At 39.9% G+C, this 27,731-nt stretch overlaps 1 protein-coding gene across 2 annotated transcripts; it reads right to left on the reverse strand.

Moving 5' to 3' along the window:
* Positions 1–4,291: 4,291 nt before the first annotated feature.
* Positions 4,292–27,240, reverse strand: gsta.1 (glutathione S-transferase, alpha tandem duplicate 1). 2 transcript variants are annotated; one of them, XM_060821603.1, is made up of 7 exons: positions 27,140–27,240; positions 23,988–24,090; positions 19,977–20,028; positions 18,791–18,923; positions 9,452–9,593; positions 7,334–7,465; positions 4,292–4,709 (listed from the first exon to the last, which is right to left on the reverse strand). In XM_060821603.1, exons 2-7 carry the CDS (start codon positions 24,069–24,071, stop codon positions 4,587–4,589), a joined length of 666 nt encoding a protein of 221 aa, XP_060677586.1. In that variant the 5' UTR covers positions 24,072–24,090; positions 27,140–27,240; the 3' UTR covers positions 4,292–4,586. The 2 variants fall into 2 exon arrangements, with proteins under 2 accessions (XP_060677586.1, XP_060677585.1); XM_060821602.1 differs by having other exon boundaries at positions 27,136–27,231.
* Positions 27,241–27,731: the final 491 nt, after the last annotated feature.

Here is a 27,731-nt window from a genome sequence, read left to right on the forward strand (position 1 = left end):
AGTACATGTTTGCTCTTCTATTCTAGCCCTCTCAAAATGAATGTTAATATTGCATTTGCTTTCCTCACCTTACCTGGAATTTTGTGGAGTAAGGGCAACTTAAATCCTTTCCCTCATGAGCTCACCACAGCAGCATAGACTTGCAGGTCACAACTATAGTTGTGAGCCACCCTCCCATAGAGGTTTCTCCTTTATGAGACAGCTTGCCTGGTGTACCCAAGGGTACATCTTTAAAATAAAGAATCTCAAGCTCTCCCATCCCCATTCTGCACTCAAGGATATAAAATTCTGCACCTAACTCCACACTTACTTTTCTAAATACCTCCTGTTCAAATCCCCTGAATGATTTCTGGCTTAACTACAGCACAAAGAATGTCCTGTTTGAAGTTCCTCAGTACAAATTTCAAAACCTTCCCCATACCTACAAAGTCAGTTACAGACTTGCCACCCCTACCTTTTTAGCTCTAATGTGCAAATGTGTGTACTAAGGAGTTAACTTCTCTGAATTTAATACTGGATAGACTTGGCAGAGTGCAACAGTAGTATAAGTGTTCCACTCTGGCTGACAGTCTAAAACTGAAATGGGTAACAATTTGATCCTGGAATAAAAGCAAAGGCAAAAGGCTCAGGGGACTGAAAGAGTCTTTTTATTGAAACTTTCAAAGCTTATTCTAAACTATGGATTTTGCTTTATTAAGAGAAAATACGACTTGCATTACACAACTACAGATACTACCTTCTGTAATTTTCAGAAAAAGAGAGTTATAGAATGAGCATAAAAATCCAATAAAGTATTTGAAGTAAATTTCAGTCTTGCATTTAAAGAAAAATTAGTTGGGTACCTTGTCCATTTCATTAAATTACATAGTAGAACAATAAGCTACCAACTGTTATACAGGAGAATCATATACCACAATAAAATTAATAGTGAAAATGACTGACATACGAAACTCTTTACAGCCTTGGGTTTTCTGTGCATCACGTTGGCATATGAGTGAATTATTCTGTATCACATTGTTATTTTTGTTTTCATTGTTTTTGAAAATGCCATTGATAGTAAATGTAGGGTAGGAATAGTGCAAAACAAATACTGAATTTCAGTGGAAGTGTGTACTGTTCAGTGTAAGAGTTAAATAGTGTGAATTAGCCCAACTCCATAAATTATGGAATAGAGATATTATGTGATTTTAAACCTGCTGAGAAAAATGTGACTGAGTCAGAAACATATTTTAGTGGTCCACCCATTTTATGGGTTGCTGGTTAAAGCACAGCAGGTTAGGCAGCATCCAAGGAACAGGAAATTCGACGTTTCGGGCCAGAGCCCTTCATCAGGAATGATGATGATGAAGGGCTCTGGCCCGAAACATCGAATTTCCTGTTCCTTGGATGCTGCCTAACCTGCTGTGCTTTAACCAGCAACACATTTTCAGCTCTGATCTCCAGCATGTGCAGACCTCACTTTTCACCCGTTTTATGGGAAATTTTTATAAGTTTTATAATTCAAAGTGACACTTCCATGAACCAAATGCTCCTTCATTGACAACAGGTATTCCTTTGCACCATAAATATAATCAGCTGTCAAATCTTTTGCTTTATAGAATATTGGGAATTATCTTTGTGTTACTGACTGACAAAAATAGTTTTGTGTAATTCATTGCTCGCCTATTTGAGTTTACTTATTATAATTTTAAAACGAGTTATAAATAACATTATTTAAATAATGTCAAATGGATGGGTTTGGTTGTGTAATTGATTTACTATTTGAATAGTCACTTATAATGCACAACTGTATACATTGGTTAACATTGCTATTTACGAGATCATATTTTTATGATTGACAGTCAGTCCACTGTTCCATATGGAAATGTGCATAATTTACATCATATGGTGTATAATTATATTAGCTGCTATGTTCTAAGTATTATAATAGAATAGGTTTGCAAGATGCAAGAAGGGAGAGTATATATAAATATCAATATGGGTTTTCTATATAGAAGTAAAAAATGAGGTCTGCAGATGCTGGAGATCACAGCTGCAAATGTGTTGCTGGTCAAAGCACAGCAGGTTAGGCAGCATCTCAGGAATAGAGAATTCGACGTTTCGAGCATAAGCCCTTCATCAGGAATAAGCCTGGATAGAATGAAATGCTGAAATCTGTAGGATTGCACAAACTGACTTTGGAGAACTTTGACCAGACAAATGCAACACTTTGTTTACTTATTTACTAATGTTTCTAAATGAAGAGTTGAAGCAGAATTTTATTTTCAAAACATGTTTTTAACATGGTGTAAAGGTGAACAGGCAGCTGTTTGCAGCAGTGTAGAAAAATTACAGTAAAGTTTTTTTTTCTAAAATCATGTATATTTATTTGCCTCTGCCCAAATTTTATGATCTGGGTACAAACTTTTCAGCAATCCTGAGGTGTATTTTGATGTGTTTTGAGCCATTTAGACTACTTGATTTGTTTATTTGATTTGATATTTAATTTTTATAGTAAATTTTTAACTGAAATACATGGACTCTGAAAGAATCCCTTTGTAATGATTCCCACCAGATAGCGAGGTGTAAACCTTTCATAATTCCTAAGTGCACTTGGTAGAATATTTCTGCTTTTAAAGTAGAAGACTGGAGTTTGTGGTCAGTAGTGACCCAATGGCACCCTGATATAACATTGAAGAAAACTACCCGCAAAGTAATCTCTGCAGATTTCCCCTTTCCCAACATCAGTTTGCTGTCAAAGTCAGTAGTTTTCCAGGCCTCTGAGGAAGTGATGTCGTTAAGCAAATATTCTTGTAATTTACTTCACTTCTTAATTTTCAAATTTGACAATTGATTAATTAAATGCAATAACAGTTGACACTAACTTATCATATCAATATGGAACTTCTTAATGTTTAGCAGAAGCCATTACTGAGAAATCATCAAATAGAAAATTATCTTTTTGGGGATAGTTTAGCAGTAAGAACTTTAATATGCAATTAAAATGTGGTTACACATTGTCAACAAGATGCAAGATTTTTTTAAGCGTATTTATAGCAAGACCAAAAGCATGAGTGGGAGTGGAATGATTTCTATTTTGATTACAATTTAAAGGCAGCGATATGGGTTCTCAACACTTCACCTTGTGATTTCTACATTTCCACAACTGCACATGTACTATCGCTGGAATTTACTGTCAGTTGCAGAAATATTAGTGGTGAACACAGTTTCATTTTACCTGCTTGCCATTCATGAAGATTGTGGCTGATCTGTTAGTGTTTCAAATTCTGCGTGCCCATCTATCCCTTGATTCTCGTTAGGCAAAGGAACTTGTCCTTGTTTTGAGGAATTAGAAGAGGTGCAAGTCAAGTTAGCGAATAAAAGGAAGATCTATGCACGAAGTAGAGGCATGATAAAGTTACTAAATGAGTCTTTTGACAGCATTTTCTTCCTTGCTAAAAGCAGTTGCAAAGTCATAGTGAAAAACTTGGTGGTCAATATCTCAAAATTCTTTGTAGGCATTTGCATGTACACCAAATCACACTTCAATCAAAAAATAGTAATTTTCTGGAGTGAAAGAAGGACATTTGTTACTACAACTCGTTATGCCTTGTCCACAGGAAATAACCCATATATGCTTCCAGTTAGCTAGCCGATCTCCTGTCCATCCCAATATGATGCTCTCTCAAATGAGAACAGAAACTTAACATATTTATCCAGTTAACTTTGTTGAAGTTTTATTTGCTCTTAAAATATTCTGTATTTCATGATTGCATTAGGTTATTTCATTTTAATGTTTCATTCCAACTTTCAAAATAGCATCTGGTTGCTTTGTGTGCAAGACAATTAATTGACCAGTCAAACTTCACTGACTGTTCACTGACGGGTGGCATGGTGGCCCAGTGGTTAGCACTGCACCTCACAGCGCCAGGGGTCTGGGATTGATTCCAGTCTCAAGGCGACTGTCTGTATGGTGTTCACATATTCTCTCCCTGCCTGCGTGGGTTTTCTCTGGGTGCTCCGGTTTCCTCCCACCATCCAAAGATGTGCAGGTTAGGTGAATTGGCTGTGCTAAATTGCCCATAATGTTCAGGGATGTGTAGGTTAGGTGCATTAGTCAGGGGAAATGTAGAGTTATGGGATAGGGGAATGGGTCAGGGTGGGATACTTTTCGGAGGGTCGTTGGGGACTTGTTGGGTCAAATGTTTCCACACTGTTGGGATTCTATGATATTCCATGGTAAAATCCTTCAGTTAGAAAATGACACTGAACGTTGCTAAATATTAGAAATGACAGAACACCATTTTCATACTTTTGTTTATAGATTTTACTCTTGCCATTAAACAGCCATTTTTCAACATTTTAATCTGAAGTTCAGAAATGAAAGCATTAAATTTGTTTTTACAAGATAAGCTTGGAATTATTCATAGAAACAAAAAATACCCATCAGCCATGAATGCAGATTGAAATCTAAAATGTTAAAATTATGATGATTTGATCTATATTTAGTGCAATATGATTATCAAATGCTTTGGAATTTAACTTAAAGACAATTTATCTTTAAAATTGGAATTCAGCTTTGAGATGTGCAGTTCATAACATTTCTTTCAAAATCTGAGAACTTCTTTTACAACTTTAATGTAATGATCATCTGGTGGTGACTTTCTGGGGCTCCCCGGTTGCAGGAACTTCTGAATTCTTTGGATATTCTCGAGTTTCAACTTGAATTGCTGGAAATAAACATTGAAAGACTCTTATTAGGCCTAGCTACTCTTCAGCAAAATGCATTACTGGCATGTCTCAAATAGACATTTGAATTGAAGGTGTGTGTGTGTGCACATGCATACATGAATATAAATGTCTATGAGTACTTTACAGTACTAATATGCAATAATGTGATGTAGACGACCAAGGTTTCAACCCATTAAAACAAATAGGCAAGAGCTTTATATAATTCTTCAACAATATCACACTGACAAAGGTAGGGAGAGAGAATTATGCTGGGTGTTCCAATTTTAAAAGAAAACTTCCATAATCTGACTTCATAACTTGCAACTAAGATGTTAGATTTATACAACATAAAGGCTTATGGTATTAAGGTTACCATACACCAAAATATGAAATGTTCTGAATTTTAGTCATATCTCAATGTGATCATCTGAAAAGAAAAGATTGAACTCAATTATGCAACTTCAAAAGCAAATAAATAGCACTGGTTGGTGATTCACTTTCATTTCTAGCTGATTGTGATAACACTTGTGTAACGCTACCATGGTTTTGCCAATCTTTTGTCCTTTGTGACACCTCCATATCTTATTTTCAGGTTCATTGGCTATGTTCTGATTTTAAGGTTTTCCTGTCAGATTGTTTGTTTCAACTGCCTTCTAGTGGATTATCTTATTTTCACTGAAATTCATTTTTATAGATCAGAGTTCCAAAGTGGAGGGCAGACTATCAAACCTTCAAAGTGGAGTTGAGACCTCCAAAGTGTATAAAGTGCTGAAAGACTACAAGTACAAAGAGAAAGTCTTTCCCATAAGTAGATTAAATTCTCAGTACAATTATGACAAGGTGCGAGGGGACACAGATCCGTTTTGTTGACTCCCTCTCGGCCAACCGCAAGAAATATTGATTTTTTTAAACATTGCATTGAGCATGTAGCTATCATACTTCAATTAAAACTCATTAATTAGATCAAAAAGGAGAGTCAATTCCAAAGGTTCCTTGAGTAATAAAGAGTGCAGCTTTATTACCCAAAAAGCACATGATAATAAGCACACATACAGAGGCAATTAATGAGCTTACAAAGAATGGGGAAGGGGGGGGGGGGGAGGCGTGCGAGGGTTTTCTCCTACAGACAGTCACAGGTTAAAGTTTTCTTAGAATCTATGAGATGGAAGAATGAAACGAGCTGAGTCCAATTGTTTATCTTCTGCCTTATTTCCTCCATAATGATAAATCTACAGAAGTCCTAGGGTCCTCAGTTGCTGTTACTTCAAACTGCTTTTCACCAACTATGGGGCTGAACTATGTCTTCCAGTCTTTGCTCACAAATCCATTTTTCCTTTGCTCCCCTCTGCCACTCGGAAGCAGAGGGTGTAAATTCCCGGATCTGTATTGTTTTCTCAAGCTACATGCTCCAAGCTTCGGAAAAGCTGTGCATCAATCAGTAGCTGAGATCCGTGTCTTTTCACAATGATGTTAACTCCAGGTCCAACTGACATTTGTTTACAGTTGGGGTCTTTGAGCTTGACCCAAACCAGGCAGATTATTACAGCAATCATTTTAGGTGGATATTTGTCCTAGTCCTTTTTAGGCCACAGAAATCTCGGGTATTAAAGTAGAATGATGGAAGTTGAATATTAATAGTCAATTTTTGCTACCATCATAATAGTATTTACTGGCATATTTTTCCTAACACGGTTTCAGTCTATTGAAGTGTTACCGTGCATTTTGTTTGCTTTTACTAGCAAGGTACACAAAACTGTGAAACCCATGAACCTGAATTTCAGGTTCAAAACAAAAGTCAATATTGAAATAATTGAGTGATTAACCTACGTTAATCGGCAGGCCAGTTGCCCTGAGGGGTTTACTTGCACACAACCAAACACATTACAATGAATTGCATAATTTGATGGTTTGAAGCAGGTTTTCCAACAAGCTGATAATTTTCCCTGTTCTAATCCTCTGTCTACTCCCGATCCTGTATGCTCCTGTAGGTTAAAACCTAGTCCTTTGCATTTAAATAAGGCAGGCAAGGTGAGCTCCCAGCCCCAAACCTCACTTTTATGATAGGTCTACTAAATTGAACTCTGACCTAAAGAGGTGCCAAAGGCAAGGAACAGACTGTACTAACTTTAAAATGGTTAGACAGCCACTGGTATGGTACTGTGACAAAAACAAATCAAATGTTTATGAAAATTAGAATGGAAACATATCAAAATCTAACCAAAATATCAGCAGCATTCGGAGTGATGATGAACCCCAGCCCCTGTGGTGCTCACAGATCGCTAAAGGGTTCTGCTGTGCTAGTGGCCAAAGGACATGACTCTAAACTCTTTACTAACTGGAAGTTCAATGGAGCTTCCAGAGACAGTCTGTTCACTCTTTCAGTTCCTGCATCAATAAAGCACTTAACAACATGTGCAAACTCAAGAAATCAAGACGCAAATTCAAAAATATTAATTCTGCAGAGTAACCATATCAATCTAAACATATTTTATTTTACTCTGGAAAGCAGAATAAGTTTCACAGTCCTTTCTAACCTTAGTTTTTTTCACATTTAGTGCATTCATAGTCTTTCCGTCAAGTCCCTTTGTGATGAAAACTTTCTGACTGAATATGTAAAGCCTACCTCCAGGCAAGGGAAGTGTTTCAGAACGTGGGGTGTGTTGTCTTCAATCATCAAGATAGCCTCAAGCAAGTGTAGATCAGCAACACTGAGCTGGTTACCAACCAGATATCCAGTTTGACTACTCTTGAGAACCTACAAGTTGAAAACAAATAAAGATTTTATATTAAGCATCCAAATTTATTTGCATATTAAGAAGCTTATTGTTGGACAGCTGACGAAGTTGTTCTGAAACAAACTAGGCAGGACTTCTTTGATATCCATTTCTAAGGAATACGAATTGGATGAACACATCATTTACCAAATGTAGACTTCTGAGTTGCAACTTTCCAGTCGTACTGTCCTCTCCACCAGCCCGTCCATCGCGGAACTCCAGGGCTCCTATCAGTGAAGCTGAGTGCCAGCTTCCCTTTCTCAGTAATGTGACTGGCAATAGTTTTGGAATGTTTGTTCCTGGTTTGCAGCTGGGATTTGGATAAAGCGTCAATGGCGTTTTAAGCCTGGAATTCCGCTCGGCAGGAGGTACTTCTGCCACAGCAGGCACACAGTCAACGAGAGCAGCACCGTGGAAGCATATTGTATCATTAATGATGTGTGTAGTGGGACAGTGTGCAAGAAAACAAAAATCACCAAGGTTCACAAAGGGAAACACAAAAATGACACCTGCCCTAATAAAGGAGGATTCAGCCTGATACCTCTGCCTGTTCTGAAATCACAAATAGAACTTACCTGATGGCAACTATTTTGAGAGGGCTCAATGTCCATTCACTTTTAAAATCATGCCCATGTTACAAAATCCAGTTCCCAATTATCCTTGCAGACATGACACAACCATCATACCAACTAAAGCACTTTGTTTTGACAATGTGCATGTCTAAGTCTCTGTATTCTGCCACTTCACTACTGCTACCCATACGTAACCACTACTAGAGTCTTAAACACTATTTAGCATTCTTTAATTCTACTCAATTCTCCAGTGCCATCTTCTCTCTCATCATTTATATAATTTCATCATTATTCACTAAGGTTACTTCACCTCCTCCAATCATTTGCCAATCAGTCCTCTGGATCTCTGTCTCACTGGAATGCCTTTCTAATCCTTTTTTCCAGTAATGATAGTATGTGATTTGTGCAGGACAGTCAGACAGATGGGATAATGGTGATAATTAATGTCACTGGATTAACAGTCCAGAGGCCTGGCTGATTCTCTCAGCATATGGGTTTCAACCCACCATAGTGGACAATGTAACTTCAGTTAAAATCTAGAATTGAAGTTAGTTGCATAGTCTCAGTAATGATGAACATCAAATGATGTAAAAACACATTTGGTTCACTCATGTCCTATAGCGAAGGAAATCTGCCTCCATACCTGGTCTGGCCTACATGTTATTCATTACACAATGGGATTTACTGCCCTCAGAAATTGCCTCATGGTCCACTCATTTCAAGGCCATTTAGGGTTTGCCAACAAATGCTGTGACTGCCAGTGATGTTCACATCCCAGGAAAGAACACAAAAAAGGCCGCAAATGCAGGCACCAGCCATCAGAGCTCCCCCACAGATTTCAGGAGTCATAGGGATAGAAATCAGGACAGGGGGAGATAGGGAGCCAGGAGGGAACAGAATATTTCAGATGGTGGGAGAAGAGAAAGCTGGCAGGGGGATGTGTGGAAGCGAAAGGGGGGAGGGGGTCTCAACTCCTGGGCCCTCATTGTAGCCACCCTCATCCCACACCTTTTAGGTTTTCTTCCTTCATCACTCTGGGAGATTCCCCATTCCCTGTCCTCTCTCCCTTCCTTACTCCCAGAGATTCCCTGTCCCCTTTCCTCTCTCCCGAACACTGAACCACAGCTTAAAAATTCCATATGCTTTCCTGCGCATGTGCAGAATTGTGTTTGACCATGATGTCCACACATAAGGTCTATGTGATGATATACTGTGTTTGGAACTATGCATAAACACATTCCTAAATGAGCGTGCACGTACACATACCCGAATGAGCGTGCACGTACATGTTCTGAACAAACGTGCACGCAGAGTTGCCCGTGTTGCAAACAGTGCCAAACAAATGAGATTAGGTTCATCTCAATTAACATTGTAGCTAGTGTAACACTGACGTACCTTTTCAAATGCTGGGAAATATCTATTTTTGGCCTTGTTATTTATCTGTATTAGTTCACTCTGCTTTTGCTCTGAAGGAGCAAATGGAAGACGCATCACAAGTGTCATCAGATCTCTGGCTCCCTCTGCATACATGTCAATTCTGTGATAAAAAAAACATGTACAAGTATGTAACCATATTTACTGATTTTGTTTTGCCAGATTGTCTACTTTTATTTGCCGTTAAACAAGATGATATTTTTTGTTACAGAGCATGTGCTCCTGTGTTGATTTGTTTAAAATCGGTCCAGCTTTCCCAAACTTGCTTCAATGCACCCCAACTACAATATGGATAATCTTCAGAGATACACATTTCACTACTATAACAAACACTTTGTCAACAGTACAAGAGAAACTTTTTTTAAAAACTCTCATTGACAATATTCTTGAATAACTTTGAGGTTTCTTGTCAATAATGGTAGTTGAGAGAGTCAAGCCAACATTAGGCATCGAGTTTCACGGAATCATATAATCCCTATAGTACAGAAGAAGGTCATTTGATTCATCAAGTCCACATTGCCCCTCCAAACAGCATCCTATACAGACTCATTCTTCCCCAATCTATCCCTGTAATCCTGCGTTCCCATGGCTAACCCACGGACTGTGCAAATCCCAAGACACTATAGGCAATTCAGAATGGCCAATCCACCTGACCTGCACATCTTCAGACTGTGGGAGGAAACCAGAAGACCCAGAGGAAACCCATGCAGACATGAGGAGAACGTGCAAATGCCACACAGTCAACAAAGGCTAATTCATTCATTTGGAAAAATAGAAACATCACTCCATTTTAGAAAAAAGAAGCTGTTGACTGGGGTAGAATGGCAAAAAAAAATTAGATCATTAAGTTATTAAAAACAAGGGAATTAAAAATGTTCACAAATCTCTGGGAATTATTTTAAGGTGACTAGAACTCAATAGTGGCAAATTTATCTTAAACTTACAAAGGATACAAACTTTTATCTGATCAGACTGTAATTAGAACACTATGCACATTCTGGTCACCATACTAAAAGACATATAGAAGCAAGAGGGAAAATGCACAAAATATTTCTAAGTATTATCCCAGAACAAAGAGCTTACAATTAACAGACATGACAGGGTATCCCTCCTGCCTCCTCCCAATCCCAGTTTTAATGAGGACATGCCAGGAGCAACACCCAAAACACAAGATGAATTTACAAAACAGAATGCCTGACAATTAAACAGCTGAGGCAGCGTTCGGTAGAGAAAAAAGTGAAACAATAGACCAGATCAATTCATATCTTAATCAAACAACTAACAGGAGGAAATCTGTGCCATTTATTGCCACAGGAGGGTATGGAAGCCAGGTCATGGAGTATAATTAAAACAGAGATAAACAGGTTCTTGATTACCAAGGGGATCAAAGGTTACAGAAAGAAAGCGAGAAAATGGGGGTGAAAAACTTATCAGCCATGATTGAATGGCAGAGCAGATTCAATGGGCTGAATGGCCTAATTTCTGTTCCCATGTCTTTTGGTCTTATAAAAAAAGACCCAAAAACATCCTCAGTAAGTGAAAAAGAGAAGGCTGAATAATTTGTCATCTTCAACTGGAAGTACCACTTGGATGATCTATCTTGACTTTGCCTTGAGGTTCCCCAGCATTGCTAATGCCGGACTTTGGCCAATTTGACACACTTCATGTGATATCCAGAAGTTATTGAAGAAACTGTGTACAGTGAAGTACAGACTCTGACAATATCCCAGCTGTAGTATCAAAGACTTGCTACAACATTGACATCTGTGCTGTGTTATTCTATGATTCAACAATTTAGGCTCAATTCTCAACAGGCCATACCTAATGTCAATAATGTGGCGACAGCAGGCAGGAGTGAGTAATAGCACTAGGAACGTTGGGTGGGGCAGGTAATAGGAAACTCAGTGAAATCGCCCATATCGTTTTGCCAATGAGTTTCCCCTTTCGCAGCCTCCATGTGTCTTTTGATTGATAAATGCAGTCACTATTATGAATACTCAGTGAAATAAACAATCAGTTTTGAGCTGCAGACAGAGAAGAACACCCCTTTCCTTTGTGAAAAGATAAACTTGACAAATGAAATTAGAAAGAACAAAACAGCTTCAGTCTTATGACCATTTTTTTTCATGTGGTTCTTACAGGCAAGTGTAAATTTCCTCATCACAAAATGTTGCCAAGGAAGTAATTGTCATTGCTTTTCCAAGCTGAATACAATCACAAATTGCTGCAAAACATACTTAAGGATAGAAAAAACTGACAGCATTAAATGAACATTATGCGGGGATCCAAGATGGCGGCGACCCAGCAAGACTGAGTCCACAGTGCTCTACCCAAAACTTGGGAAAAGTGGGCTATCCACCCCCACCACACTCACTAAACCATTTATAATAGTTGTTAACCTTAAATAGTTACCTATTAGTACATTTAAAATAGTCTAATACTAGCTGGAAAATGAGTAAAGGGAAGGGAACAGGCGGCTCTAAGAAAGCAGGGACCCCTCCCCCACCCTCTCCCTCTTCAGCTGCAACAAAGGTGTCTTCAGCTGCTTCAGGAGATTTACCAATGAAGATGAGCTTTGAGGAGATGTTTGCCAGGTGGGAGGTGAAGATTGATGCTTTTATCGATGAGTCTCGGCAGAGCAGAGAAGCACTATCAGCCGAGCTGCAGAAGCAGGGCAGAGACATTCAGGAATTGGAGTGCCGAGTCAGAGAGGTGGAGTCGAAGGCCGCAGCCTCAGAGACTGGGATAAAATCAACAGCCGACCACATCCGTTTTCTCGAGAATCGAGTCCAGAACCTAGAAAACCACATTGATGACCTCGAAAATCGATGTCGTAGAAAAAATATTCGGTTGTTGGGCCTTCCCGAACAGGAAGAGGGAGGCCAGCTGACAGCATTCTTAGAGCATTGGCTGCCACAACTTTTAAATCTGCAGGCTGGATCAGGCCAGGTAAGGGTAGAATGGGCCTACCGGGTCACAGTACGTGGGCCCGGCTCAACCCAGCGCCCACGCCCGGTCCTGTTCCAGCTGCAGAACTATAGGGAGAGGCAGATGCTCCTGGAAGCCTCAAGAAATCTGGGAAAAGATCCCCAAGCTATGACCCACAAAGGATCCAGGATCATGCTGTTCCAGGACTTCTCCCCAGCTTTGGTCCGAAAGAGGAAGGCATTCGATGAGGCGAAGAAGCGTTTAAGGGACTTAAATATCCAGTACTCCTTACGATATCCAGCGACGCTACGCCTTAGCCACAAAGGATCCATATATAACTTCGGATCACCGGAGAAGGCTAAGGAATTCTTGGACTCTCTTAAATAAGCTGTAAGAGATTGTGGACGCTGGTCTGCCTTTCCCATTATTTTGGTTTACATCCCTTCATCTTTTCTTATCTTTCCCCCTATGTGTGTATGTATATATATATGTTGGGGCGTTTGGTTAATGTTGATGGGGGGAGGTGGTTACCTTATTCTATTTTACTTCTGTTTTTAGGAGCGGGGTTGTTTTTCTTTCCCCTGTTATTTTGTGGTATTATATTTAAGTATTACGTGTTGAGATTGTAATCTTATAGTTATATATGGTATTAATATTCCCAAATATATTTAGATGTGGGTGTGGGTGGGGGTGGGGTGTTCACTGTTAACTCTAGCTTTATATTATATTTGAATTCTCCTCATTTTATTGAGGAACACCTGGGTCAAGGGTGGGGCACTGGTTGGAAGAGGGTAAGATGGACTGTGGGAGAGGAAGTGACGCTCCCTGGGAACAAGGGAGAAAATCTCCAATTCGGAATGTTTTATATTTTTTATACTTAGAAAGAGTTTTTTGTTATATTGTTTTGAGTGTATCAGAGAATCTTTACTTTTGTAAATCTTGTATGCTCCATGCTCGGGATGTTCTAGATAGGGTTTCCCCTCCCGAGGGGTCTCGGATCTGTCCAGATGATTATGGCTGAACAGTCGGTTAAGTGGTGCACCTGGAATGTCAGGGGGAGTAATTCGCCAGTTAAAAGGAAGAAAATATTATCAAATCTTAAGGAGAGAGTTGATATAGCTCTCCTACAGGAGACACACCTGTCAGATAAAGAACACTTAAAATTACGACAGGGCGGATTTGATCAGGCCTTTTTTTCCTCTTTTAATTCAAAAAGCAGGGGAGTCGTTATCCTTGTCCAGAAGAACTTCCCTTTGAAAATTCTAAATCAGATAAAAGACTAATCTGGACGATATATTTTGATTAAAGCCCTCATAAATGGAGAGGAATATGGGATCTTAAATGTATACTGCCCCCCGGCACACCCCTTTAAATTCATAACGGAAGCTTTTTCAAAACTGATGGCCTTTGGTGCCCGTCATACAATTATAGGGGGAGACTTTAATTGTATTATGGATCCGGAAATAGACAGGATTCCCAAGAGTGCCGCTGGAGTATCTCCCAGATCTAGACAACTGGCGGACCTGAATAAAGAATTAGGATTGGTAGATGTATGGAGATGTCTCCATCCACAGGGTAGAGATTTTTCTTTCTACTCTAATCCACATAAATGTCACACAAGAATTGATATGTTTTTTGCCCCATCGATTTTTCTAAACTCTATAGCAACCTGTAAAATAGGTACTATAGCAATCTCTGACCATGCCGCTGTATACATGGAAACTAAGGTAAAGAACAATGGGACATCTGCTCGGCATTGGCGTATGGACCCCTTCCTGATAAAAGATAGCAAATTTTTAAAGTACTTCTCCCAAGAACTTAAAACTTTTTTAGAAATTAATACTGGTACGGCTAGCAATCCGTCAATGATGTGGGAGACCATCAAAGCTTATGCACGAGGTTTGATCATCTCCTATTCAGCGACCCAGAGGAAAATGAAGGGAGAGCAACAGCGTCTGCTCGAAGCTCGCCTAAAAGCAGCCGAAACAGCATACGCTGATAGACCTTCTATCACAAAATTGCAGAGGATTACAGCTCTTAGGACAGCTTTAAACACCGTGCTTACTCAAACGGCTAAAAGGGAAATATTATTTGCGAAACAAAGATTATATGAATATGGCGACAAACCGGGTAGATACTTAGCATTTCTTGCAAAGAAAAAGAAAGCCCCTCAAACTATTCCGACCATCAAGGAAAGTACAGGTACCCTGACTCATGATCATAAAAAGATCAATGCGACCTTTAAAGAATTTTATTCTGAACTATATAGATCGCAGGATTGTGAAGATAGGATTAGGAGGATGCAGTCATTTTTTAAAAATTTGACCTTCCCGGGCCTGACTCCGGAACAGGTGTCGGCCCTAAATACCCCTTTAACAGTCCAAGAAATACTTGAGGCAATTAGGCAACTTCAGAGCGGAAAAGCACCGGGCCCGGATGGTTTTCAAGCTGAATTCTATAAAGAATTTACAGGAATATTGGTTGACCCACTTATGGATATGTATAATTTTGCGCATAGTCAGGTCTGTCTCCCGCCCACGCTGAAAGAAGCAAATATTTCTCTTATCCTCAAAAAAGGAAAAGACCCAGAAGATTGTGCATCTTACAGACCAATATCCTTACTAAATGTAGACTTTAAAATTCTCTCAAAAATGTTAGCACTAAGACTAGAAAGGGTACTGCCATATATTATAAAGGAGGACCAGACGGGATTTATTAAGGGCCGCAGATCATCCAATAATATCAGAAGGGTCTTGAATATGATCCAAGCCTGTCATCAGGGAAAGATACCAGGAGTAGTAATTTCATTGGATGCGGAAAAGGCATTTGATAGGGTTGAATGGTCATATTTATTTTACACATTGGAAAGGTTTGGCGTTGGACAGGTGTTTACCAAATGGGTTTCAACATTGTATAATGACCCCAAAGCAGCTGTTATTACTAATGGGTTAAGATCGGATGGCTTCAGTGTGGGTAGGGGCTGCCGTCAAGGATGTCCTCTCTCACCATTGTTGTTTACACTGATAATCGAACCATTAGCAGAAGCTATCCGGACTGATCCTAATATAACGGCCCCGAGGATTGGTACAGGTAAACACAAAATTACCCTCTATGCAGATGACGTTCTCTTATTCCTCAGTAATCCTTTAATGTCAGTGCCTCGTCTAATTCAAGTTATTAATACATTTAGTGCATTCTCAGGCTATAAAATTAATTTTTCAAAATCGGAAGCCATGCCAATGGGTGGTCTGGCTATGATACCCCACTTAATGGACGGATCCCCTTTTCCCTTCCGTTGGTCCCTGGAGGGCTTCTTATATTTAGGTATTTTTATCACGCCAGTATTTGATCAGCTGTATAGGGCTAATTTTGTACAATTAATGGAAAGGATAAGGCAGGACCTCCAGCGATGGAGAGACCTTCCGATTTCCTGGCTAGGGAGAATAGCATTAATTAAAATGAATGTTCTGCCCCGTCTCTTATATCCTATGAGAATGCTCCCGCTGATGCAGCCAAGGCTAGCCCTACGTAAATTATATGGCTGGTTGGGCTCCTTTATTTGGAACCATAGACGGCCCCTTATTAAGCTGAAGAAGCTACAGCTTCCACAGGCAAGGGGAGGACTGGACTTCCCAGACTTTAGGAAATATCAGTTAAGCTCCCTACTAAGTTACATAGCTGATTGGGTTTCATCTGATCCACAATCAATTTGGCTGGATATCGAAGCCTCCCAAGTAAAATACCCACTTATTAACCTTTTATTTTCAGATAAGAGGAAAATCATTACAGACCACTGTAAAAATCCCATAATATTAAACACAATTAAGGCCTGGAATATAATGCGGCAAAATGAGGGTAACTCACATAAAACATCCCCCCATGCACCAATAGTAGGCGCATGGGGATTCCAACCGGGGATTACAGATGCCACCTTTAAACTCTGGAGATCCAGGGGCATCTCATGCTTAGGGGACCTATTTAAAGATGGGATCCTGATGTCCTTTGAGCAGCTGTGTCTGAAATTCGGAATACCTAATGGGGATCTCTTTCGATACTTCCAAGTTCGAGATTATATACAGAGGAAGACTACATTAATAGATAGTCTTTATAAATCAGACAGAGAACGTAATGTCTTACGACCAGCGGGGGCATCCTCCGTTAGTACTATATACCATTTGCTACATGATGGAGTCTCAGGAGACATGGATGACCTGCTTAAAACATGGGAGCAGGACTTGGGGCTAGAAATCTCTGAGGATATGTGGAATGACATTTGGGAAAATGCTAGAAGAATTGCTATCTGTAACAGAACTCAGGCTATCCAACTAAAGATACTTCATAGGGCCCATATAGCTCCGGCTCGACTGGCAAAATTTAAGGCAGGAGCATCTCCAATGTGTCCTAAATGCAAAATAGAGGTGGGTACTCTTGTACATTGTCTGTGGACTTGTCAGAAAATCCGCAGATACTGGACTAAAGTGGCAAATACCCTGACAGAAATTTTAGGAACGGAAATTAGGGTGGACCCTGTATCTCTCCTTTTGGGCTTTTCGAACCTCTCATCTCTAGATATGCATGGGAAGAGACTATTTTCTATTCTCTCTTTCTGTGCAAGGAAAAATATTTTGGTGAACTGGGTGGCTGAGGGCCCCCCTGGACTTTCAAATTGGCACAGATTAATTATGGAATATATCCCCCTTGACTTCCTCACAAATATGGTGCACCGAAAGACTGAATTATTTTATAAAATATGGCAGCCCTTTTTGAATTATATAAATGCAGATATTTCGGCTATCCTAACAAGGGCTTTTATTTAGTGAAGATTTCAGACCGGGCTGCTCCGGGGCCCCTTGGGAGAGGAATCCTGCGCGAATACGGGTTTTATTATATTTGATGTTTATACATTCCGAGCATGTAAGAGACTTAGGTATACACTCTGGTTAGTTATAGGTTAGATTAGTAGAAAGTTGAGGTTTTTTTTCTTTCTTTTTTTTTCTTTTTTTGTTTTCTTTCTTTCTTTTTTCTTTGTTAAATTATGACTATTGTATATGTGATTTAATTGTACATCAATGTTTGTATTTGAGAGTTTTGTTTATTTTTGTAAATTTGCAAAAATGTTAAATTTCAATAAAAATATCTACAAAAAAAAAATGAACATTATGCAGAAATCAGATATTGATTTTTGTTGCAACAATGGTTTGTTATTTTGTGATTAGATATGAAAATTGAGGACAAATTGGTGAATTGGCACTCTTGCTAATTTTAATGTTGAAGAGGCCCACTTTTGTGCACAGAAGCCTGCTATTCTTTCTGGTGCAAACAAAATTTTAAGATGTACAGACAAATTGATGGAGTACATGTACGATGTTGCCATGTAGCTGCACAATAATTTGGTTAGGCTGCACCTTATCTAGATCTGATCACTGAGGAATGAGAAATCTACAAGTTCCAGAAGCAAAGGGCACAAAGAACTTTCCGTCAAGTATGAGACGACAGACTGAGCAAGTGCGAAATCTGCAGCCTAAGAAAGAAGAGAATGTGTGGAAACGTTAGAAAGAAAAGATACAAATCGTGGTTGAAAAGATTACCACAGATCACAATTTCATGTTAAAGCACAACTGTGGGACAAGGGGTCAGGTTTAAAAATGGGGACAAAATAGGTAAGCTTTGGATTAATGTCTCAATGCACCGAACAAACACTGACCAATCATCATTTAGGTAGGAAACCAGAGGCACATATTCTAGAGTAATTCATAAGACACTGCGTTTCTAAACAAGGCAGGGCTAAATATGTCAAATGACCAAATGAATCATAGAATCACTGAAACCTTAGTGTGGAAGCAGGCCCTTCAGCCCATCAGGTCCACACCAACCCTCTGGGGAGTATCCCACCCAGCCCAAACTTCCTACCCTATCCCTATAATCTGCACCTACCATGGACAATCCACTTAACTTGCACATCTTTGGAATGTGGGAAGAAGCTGGTACCACCCGAAGGAAACCCACGCCGACACAGGGAGAATGTGCAAACTCCACACTGATAGCCTGCCACATTAGTCCTCACATTTTGTGCTGATCTGTTTTACTAACTCTTTCTTTGTAAAGATTAGCACTGCTCAAATCAAATTTTGCCTCAAAGACCGGTCGATTATTTCCGATTTGTCCATTCAACTCCTTCAACTGTAACACCGTACCTGACCAATTTCTTCATTACAACATTATTTTTAAAGCCAGTATCTCGAATAATGCAGCACTCACTCGGTATTGCCCAGGTAATTGGCCTAGACAAGCTGGAGTAAGATTAGTGGTACGTTTTTCACTTTTAACAACATAAATTTTTCAAATCAGAAGACTTATCCAAATGTGACATACAGTGCTCTTTCCTTGATATCTTTTCCATAAAGATTGTATTTTGCTGCAATGTAGTTCAGAATAGCATTGGTCTGGACTAACTTCATTCCATCAATTTCGACCATAGGTACCTGCTCAAATAGGAGAGCTCCATCTGTTGAGGAAAACAAAACCAAATCTAGTCTCAGGCCTGATCAAGAAAATCATAAATATTCAAAAATAATGCATTGCAGGTAAAGAAATAATTTTAATTTAAAAAGGTAGTCAAATTAGAAAAAAAAATACAGGTAAAATACAGCAAATTTCAAATCTGAAATATGCATAGCCTCTCCTGATATCAAAATGATTTTCATCTGAACCTAAAGACAGATGCCGAGGCATCCCTCAAAATTGATCTATCTAAACTAAAATTTCCCCCACCAACTTCACCAGATTATGTGAACAAAACTATGGAACTGTTTTCCTAGTTTTCCCTCTGCTCATGTGTTGTTTTCTTTACATGTTTGCTTGTCTGAGTGTAAAGGGAACTTTATAAAGGGCTTGGGGTTTTAATTCAAAGTACTTATTTAATTTAGTTGAGTTGTCTTCCTGAACCTAGAATCCAGGACTATGTGCTGAGGGTCGCACTAAATCCTGGAGCAGCAGCCGCCAAGGCGCAGTGGGGAAAGAATATTGTCTGAGGCCTTCCTATTGAAGGTAAATAGGGCTCCATTCAATTAGTCGAACCTCTGAGTGCATCAAGTATATGTAAATATTAGTATTGTATCTCTAAGAGAGATCTTTGGTTTTTCAGATACAGTCAAAGTTAAATGTTTTGTTTGTTTACTTGCTATGCAACTGTACAGAATTGAAGTGCTTTTGTGACCACATATATATGTACACAGAGATATTTTATGAATATAGTATATTTTTAAAATAGAAAAAGACATGTAATGAAGCGTGCTTCTTGTTAAGTAGAAAAATCAGCTCCTTGCTTACTACTAATCTGGGCCTGAAAATCAGGTAGCATGACGATTCCTACATTTTTTTAAAGACGTTTTTAACTTATGTGATGACTCTGGGGAAAGCAAGCCCTGCCTTCCATCAGGCGACCCCACTGAGTGGTAACAAATCCCACTCCTAAACTGGCATGCTTTGAACCCATTTTATGCCCAAATAGACAGACAATATTCCAATTTCGAACCCACTTTTAATAAATACTACCTACCTTTCAGTAGCTTTTCATACTGATCCCTGGTCTCAAGGAATTCTTCCTCAAACTGAAATAAATAATTAGTACAAGATGCTTGATAAAATATTTCAAACATACACAGATTTCTTTTTGCAACGGTGTTCAATGATTCTTTTCTGAGTTGAATGGATATACAGTCAGTAGAATGAGTTTTATATCCAAACATCAAAAACTGACAGCTTTCACTGTCACATCTTTGTTGAAAGGTTAGTTTGAAATACTGGAACTGCATAAAATATAACCTAATTAGAAGATTCTTCCATTGTTAACCAATTCACTGTGAGATCATCTAATACTCATCACAACCAATTTTTCTTTCTGTTGATTCCCATTGAATGAAAGATCAGCACAGATTTATAACAGGCAGTCATCCAGTTAGGTAATTTGACTTTTTCATTCTTAGTGCCAAAGTTAGAGCTAACCTCATACCTCAGCTACCATTTAAACAATGTTGAAGTGCACCACATGTCACATTCTTTCAAAGGTTTCCTGACTTTGGAAGAAATAAATTGGCACACAAGTTAAAGTAAATGTGATAAGCAAAGTCCCTCATGCCTTCAAGTGATCTCTTACCTCCATGAGAAGAAAGCTCTTTGAAATCTGAAAGTCCACCTTCAGAGTTTCCTTCTTTTTTTTGTAGCTGCACAACTGAACAACCCTCAATGTTAACTACCTCAACCTAGCATAACTGGTGTAAAACAGCCTGAAACAGCATCGGGTAAAGTGATATCAACTCATACGGCATGGAAACAGACCCTACAGTCCAACAAGTCCATGCCGAACAGAATCCCAAACTAAACTAGGCCCACCTGACTGCTCCTGGCCCATATCCTCCAAACCTTTCTTAGTCATGTACTTATCCAAATGTCTTTTAAACTTTGTAATTGTGCAGACACCCACCACTTCCTCAGGAAGTTCATTCCACATGCAAACCACCCTCTGTACAAAAAAATCTCCCCCTCATGTCTTTTAAATCTCTCTCTTCTCACTCATTCATGTGAGTAGCAAATCACCACTGAGGGAGAACATGTCAGAACGCAGCCTCCGCAGACAATGGATATAGCACAGGGGATTGAATGAAGGGCAGTTACTTTTCAGACGGGACATGTACACATCGGCATTTACAGAATTACTTTAGTGCTTTGCTGCTTTTCAATACTTATTGACAAAGTGGGTTTGGCTATTCACAGCATAATTTTGAAGTCTGCAGCTGAAAGAGAACTCAAAAATATAGTCACGCCTGGCCAAAACAAGCTTCAAGAAGACTTAACAGGTGGCTAAAATACAGTCTAGTTAAGTGAAATCTCGTGCAGGCAAGTCATACATTGTAGGAGGAGGAATGAAGAGAGGTAAGGTAAATTATGTGATATAATTTCAAAGATGGAGGCCTCTCCAGGTGTACCCAAATCTCTGAAGAAGCAGTACAGATTGGGAAGACTGTTCAGAGAATAGAAAGGATTCTTGACTTTATTAATATTGTGAAAAAAAAATACAAAAGCAAGGGTATCATGGTTAATCTTTACAAAATACTTGTTAGGCTTCAGCAGGAGAACTGTGCTTTGTTCTAGGCACCACACTTTACATAAAATATCAAGGCATAGATAGGCACAGAAGAGATTTTTTTAGAATTGCACACTGGTTAAGGATTTATCCTTCCACTCTTGCCCTATTCAAACTTCCTAAAGGGCTCACAATGGTGTCAGCACCCCATAAGAGGTGCATGTGGGGTCATGACCCAAGGAGTCCTGACCCCATTCTTAAACATTCGCTTTACTTTCAGGCTGCTACAGAAATGAAATCTTGCCTGAAAGCTAATAGCTAACTATTTAAGTTAACTAGTTCACTACTTAAAATGCACAATACAAATGTTAGCTACAAAATACATGTGGGAGAAAGTGAGGACAGCAGATACTGGAGCTCAGAGTCGAGAGTGTCGTGCTGGAAACGCATGGCAGGTCAGGCAGCATCCGAGGAGCAGGAGAATCGAAGTTTCGGGCATAAGCCCTTCATCAGGATTCCTGATGAAGGGCTTTCTCCTGCTCCTCGGATGCTGCCTGACCTGCTGTGCATTTCCAGCACTACACTCCTTACCACAAAATAAATGTTAAAACAATACACTACAGAAGCTTAAGAAAAGGGAGGTAACAAAACATATCCCATTCTATGTATACCACTAAAGTAATACAGATTGTCCTTGAGCTTTTAAATGACCTAATGTATACAATAAGATTTGTTGTAATTATATGCAGCTAAATACAACCTGCCAATAAAAGCTGGCCCAGGGCAGAGCAAACTACGTGATTGCGTAAGGAGACTCTTTTGAACTGCAATTAAGTTTTGACAGGGACACAGAAACAAGGCAGAATAGACTGGCAGATGACACCCTTGCTTTAATGCCTTTGTGGGTGGAGGTCCAATTCATCAAGCTAATACCCCCTCAGGCATGTGCTGTGATCTCTGCCACCCATTTCATTCTACTAACTTATGAACAATTCTAGCCACAGTTAATACAAATAAGACTGCATTCAGTGATTTCATCAAATATTTACTCACCATAACTGATTTAGTTCAAAGTGCAGAATGAAGGGCATTCAGAATCTTTTGCAATCTCAATGTGGGTTTGAATCTTAGAGTTAAACTTTAATTTACCCCAATAAGACTTTGTTCTGTACTCGGAACTGAACACAATAGAGACAGGCTGTACTTATCAGGAGTGCCATGATCAGGAATTCTTTTACAAAGAAATTGAAATTAACTCATTGTTTCTGCAACATGGGTGTAACTGGATACCAAATAGTTGGAAGAATTGTGGCTGATGTGTCTCGTTGCTATGTTAGAAACATGGAGACCGATAACTCAGCACAAATTCCCAATACATGGCTTGGCCCACATACTAGACATTGTATTAACTTTTAAAAGTGTTTAAATGGATCTTAACCTTTACTTTCTTCACTTTATTTGCATGTAGGTGACAGATACAAACACTAACATCTAGTACAATTCACAAAGTCACTGGAAAGAAAGACATTTTAAGACAGTATCCAGCCAATGAAGTTGCAATTTAATATAGGAAAAGCACAACCAATTTGTACATTGCAAGTTCCCATAACATGAAGAGGTCTGTGCAGAATTGTGATCCAAAGCATTCCTGACCCACAAAAGTGCCACACAAAAACAGTGCATGGTCAGGAAGGCACTGAAATTTGAAATGAGTGCAAAACATTTCAATATTTTGTGATTTCCTAACTTCTATTAACAGATAAAAACTCAGCCCCATCTGTGCGACAACCATACTGAAGAAATGATAATCACTGTGAAATTACTTACCCTCTTGATCCATTGTGAATGACTGGAAATAACACAGTATAATGTATTAACATTCAGACTTGTAACTCCTTAAATGTCAGCTGTAATTAATAGAAACCAGCATTCAAGAGTAACTGTTTAGGGGCCCTCTTGTGTTACAGTGGCAGTGTCCCAGTCCCTGAACCAAAGGACATAGACTTAATTCCCACCCATGCCAGAGATGTGTGATTACATCTCAGAACAGGTTGATTAGAAAAGTAGGTTAAACAAAGAAAAGAGTAAATATTTTCTATCTGGAGTCCTTGATTGTGGAGGATGAGATGGTGAAGGAGAATGTAGTTTTGGTCTGTATTAGCACATTACAGCCATATATAAGGATAACAATGTTTGTCCTCTGATAACATTACTTTAAAGGTATCAGTTTTGGAACAGAACCACCTGCAAATGGTTCAACAGACAGAAAAACTTTAAAACCTCTGTCGTGGAGCTGTAATTTGGAGGTATGCTCATTACAGTATACCGAGTCCTGTACTCACTCATAGCTTCTTAGTTTTGATGGTCATGAATGAGTAACTTTATACACACTTTGAGTCTGATAACATATATATATATATATATTCTTAAGCTGAGCGATTAACTGCGATACAATGCATAAAACAGTTAATTCTTCTTATACACAACCTCAACACCAGCAACTGCCAAAAGCCAGCGAATTGATTCCATTTTCCCTCTTCCATTAAAATAATGAAGCTTGGGCTTGGACATTCTGTGCTGGTTTACTTTCCTAGAATGAAGGAGAGGAGAAAAAAGTAATGTGAAATCAGTTCTGTGATCCATTTTTCCCAAATCAACTTCCTCAACACAATAATGGGGCAGAAATCTGCAGCTGATGAACTGGTTTTGGATGCAAGTCTGGATTATGGATGCCAAAAGTTATTTAACTGTTGGGACCTAGGGCTATAGTTATATGCAACATTGACAGAAGCATTCTGTACAGTGCACACTCGATCACAAGAGTAGAAAAGATGCATCTTTTATTGGCACAAGAATTGGAAGATAAATGCAAATTAGTTAATTCTTTCAATTAGAATTAATGACACTGCCACTAAATATAGCTTACTTTTATTCATCAAAATTACATTCTATTGTTTATGATTTTGCATCTATTTCTAAAGAAAAAATAATAAAAGCTTGTCAAAAGTGTAATTAGAGCTATTTTACATTTAGCATGCTTTATTACCACTTTCTGATTTGAAGAGACAGGTGGCCATTAAGAAGAACTGGTCAAAATTTGGACTTGTTTCATCCAGCAGCTCTATGGTTTAAGCTTTTTTAAATCTTTCACAACAGCATTTAAATTACACAATGGTTAGCTACAGAAGGAGCCTTTTGGATCTCTACCCACATCTTGGCAGCTCACTACAACTACATCTCAGATAGACCAATACTCATCCCCACTATTTGTATTCAGGTCCACCAAAGGTGTGCTGTTGTCATGTGACAAACTGATCTCTACAATTCGGAGGCTGAGTGCCAGTTCTGGGACACCTCCTCCAACCTCCCTCCAGCATTGAACATCAGGATATTTTGTTCACTACAGTCAGTAATATCATTTTACCTGGCGATCTTTCCTCTGACAGCCTCCAAGTTTATAGCCCCCTACCCTGCATAGCCCCTTTATAGTTTCTTCTTAAACTCCACAAATAGGTGTTTCTGCGCCATGGAACTTATCGCTTCCTATCTTGACCTGATAATTTCTCGGTTTATACAGTCCCGATCCACTTTCATCCACGATTCCTCTGATGTTTTACGTCGTTTCAGAATTTCCAGTTTGTGGCTACCACCTCTTGACCATCAATATCCACCACCACTGTCCCCAACACAGCCCTGACCCCCACCCACCACCCTCACCCATAATTCCTCACCAGCCCCACGCACAACCCCATTCCCCACCCACCCACCACTCCCACAAACCTCTACCACCTCCAGACACAAACCACTACCACCCCACCACCCCACCCACAAACCCCCACCACCCCACCCACAACCTTCAACCCCCAACCCTCACCACCCCCAGAGCCCTCTCCCACCCCCAACCCCCACCACCCCGAGAGTCCCTTCCCACCCCCAATGCCCACAAACCCCCACCATCTCCACAGTCCCCTTCTATCCCCACCCACAAACCCCCACGATCCCCAGAGGCCCCTACCACCCTCAAATCTCCACCATCCCCAGAACCCCCTTCCACCCTCGCTCACAAAACACCCACCATTCCCAGAGACCCCTTCCACTCCCACCCACAAACCCCCACCCTCCCCAGAGCCCCTTTCCACCCTCACCATCAACCCACCACTCCCCACAATCCCGTCCCACCCCCAACCCCCACTCCCACATTGGTTCACACCTCCATTCCTAATACCTCCACACACTCCCAATGCACCCATCCACGCATTTACAGAAGGTGTAAATCCAGCCCATTTACCTCCCTATTCCTCACTGTACCAGACTCATCTTCCAGGTGAAGCTGTGATCTACTTGTATTTCACTCAAACTAGCCTACAGCATTCACCATGTTGTCTCTACTACACTGGCAAGATGAAGTGCAGACTGTGACTGCTTTGTGGAACACCTGCGTTCTTTCTGTAAATTTGAACCTATGCTTCCAATTGCCTTCAATTTCAGTGCACCACCATAGTCCCTGTCCAACATCTCTGTCTCAGGCCTACTATTATGCTCCAGTGAAGCTCAGTACAAGCTGGAAGAACAGCATCTCATTTTCCCCAAGGACCCTGCTGCCTTCTAAACTCAGTATCAAGTTCAATGACTTTAAACCTAAACATAATCTTCAATGACCTTTACCCACCTTTGCATCCCAGGCTACTCTCAAACCAGCCAATTTTGTCCTACATTTAGCCCCCATTATCATCTTTCTCTCCACTTCCTCTCATTCCCAATTCAGCTTATCAATATCCATCACTTCATCTGCTCAGCTGTCACCTCTGGGCTCCATCTCCATCAGTTGTTAACTCCTTTCCACCCACCTCAAAATGCTATCTTCAGTAAACATACCACCCTTTCCGTGCTACTATCAGTTCTGGAGGAGGGTCACTGGACTTAACATTAACTCTGCTTTCTCTGAATAGGTGGTGCCGGATCTGCTGAGTTTATGCTGCAATTTCTGTTTTTATTCGAGCCATTTCCTTGTAGCCCTGTAAGTAGTTTCTCAGGCGTCTACCCATATGATCAGCTTGTCTGTGCCCTCTTGAATCTTTCACATAGTTGATTTTACTTCTCATTTTCGTCATTTGGAAATCTTGAAGTTGTGTCCAATATATCCAAGTCTATTTTACTAATACAAATCAGGAAAAACTGATCCTAGTACCAATTCCAGGGAACCTCACGTTCCTTCTTTCAACGCAAAAATCAACAGTTGGTCACTATTCTGTCTCTTGTCATTTGGCCAACTTTTAAATTTCTTTTCCTAAGAATTTGTTCTCAAGGTACTGTACCTAGCTTTGAACAGTCACAAATAGTCAAAAATTAAAGTACAGCTGGCGTTGCTAAAAATCGAACAATGCAGAAATTATTGAGCAAGTCTGGATAAACGATAAATGATATGTTTATTTCAACAAACACATCGACTCGCATATTTCAGCGTTCCTTGCAAATCTACAGAAGTTGTCTCTCAACATTTTCTCTGAACTAACGAAAGCAAAATTAAGGGAGAATTAAACTAAGAAATTTAACCCAAAAAGTCAGGAGCAGTGAAACATAAATGTACAAAGACAAAACCAAAGTCTGAGCTTGTATAATTGAAAACATACAGTACCTACGTTCAGACAAACCTCACTCACCACCTCCAACACTGGGATGTTTGTAGCAATATTGGCTACAAGTGTTGCAAGGTGCAATCGCAGGAGGAGGGGTCGGTTTCACCAATAGAAACGCAAGTGATTTGCATATTGGCAAAGACCGATGGGAAACGAATTCTTCACCATCACTAAGAAGTAGAACAGATCTCAGAGGTTTATATAGCAAACTGTATCCTAAGTTCTACGGGTGTGAGGGCGATCTGGCTGCGACATCTGTCACCCCATTGATCGCTAGGGTTGATTCGGCTGATCTGGCTGGCTAGGCGGGTGTCCCCCTTCCCTCACAGCTCCATGTGCGTCCCTCCCGAAGCTCAGCGCTCGGTCGCAGAGGATGACCCCCTAGAAGAGGACCGCTCCGCCGGTCTAGGGTATATGACGTAGCTACACTCCCCTGCTAGGCCAAACCTCCAAGACGATTTGTAGGATGACGTAGGGAAGTCAAGCTCCAAGACTTCAGACACATCCAAATCAGGCACTGCACGTGGCAGTCTGCCGTTCTTTTGTCAGGTTATTGACCATTTTGCAGCACAATAATGCCGAAAAATTTCAAAGG

This window comes from Hemiscyllium ocellatum, chromosome 3, assembly GCF_020745735.1.
Source record: "Hemiscyllium ocellatum isolate sHemOce1 chromosome 3, sHemOce1.pat.X.cur, whole genome shotgun sequence".
Lineage (NCBI taxonomy): Eukaryota > Metazoa > Chordata > Chondrichthyes > Orectolobiformes > Hemiscylliidae > Hemiscyllium > Hemiscyllium ocellatum.

Coding starts and splice junctions, on each gene's coding strand:
- gsta.1 (XM_060821603.1), bottom strand. CDS start 24,071: ATGTCCAAGCCCAAGCTTCATTATTTTAATGGAAGAGGGAAAATGGAA. Junction 18,924..19,976: donor GTATGAAAAGCTACTGAAAG/GTAGGTAGTATT, acceptor TTTCCTCAACAG/ATGGAGCTCTCCTATTTGAG. Junction 7,466..9,451: donor ATTTCCCAGCATTTGAAAAG/GTACGTCAGTGT, acceptor TTCAACTTGTAG/GTTCTCAAGAGTAGTCAAAC.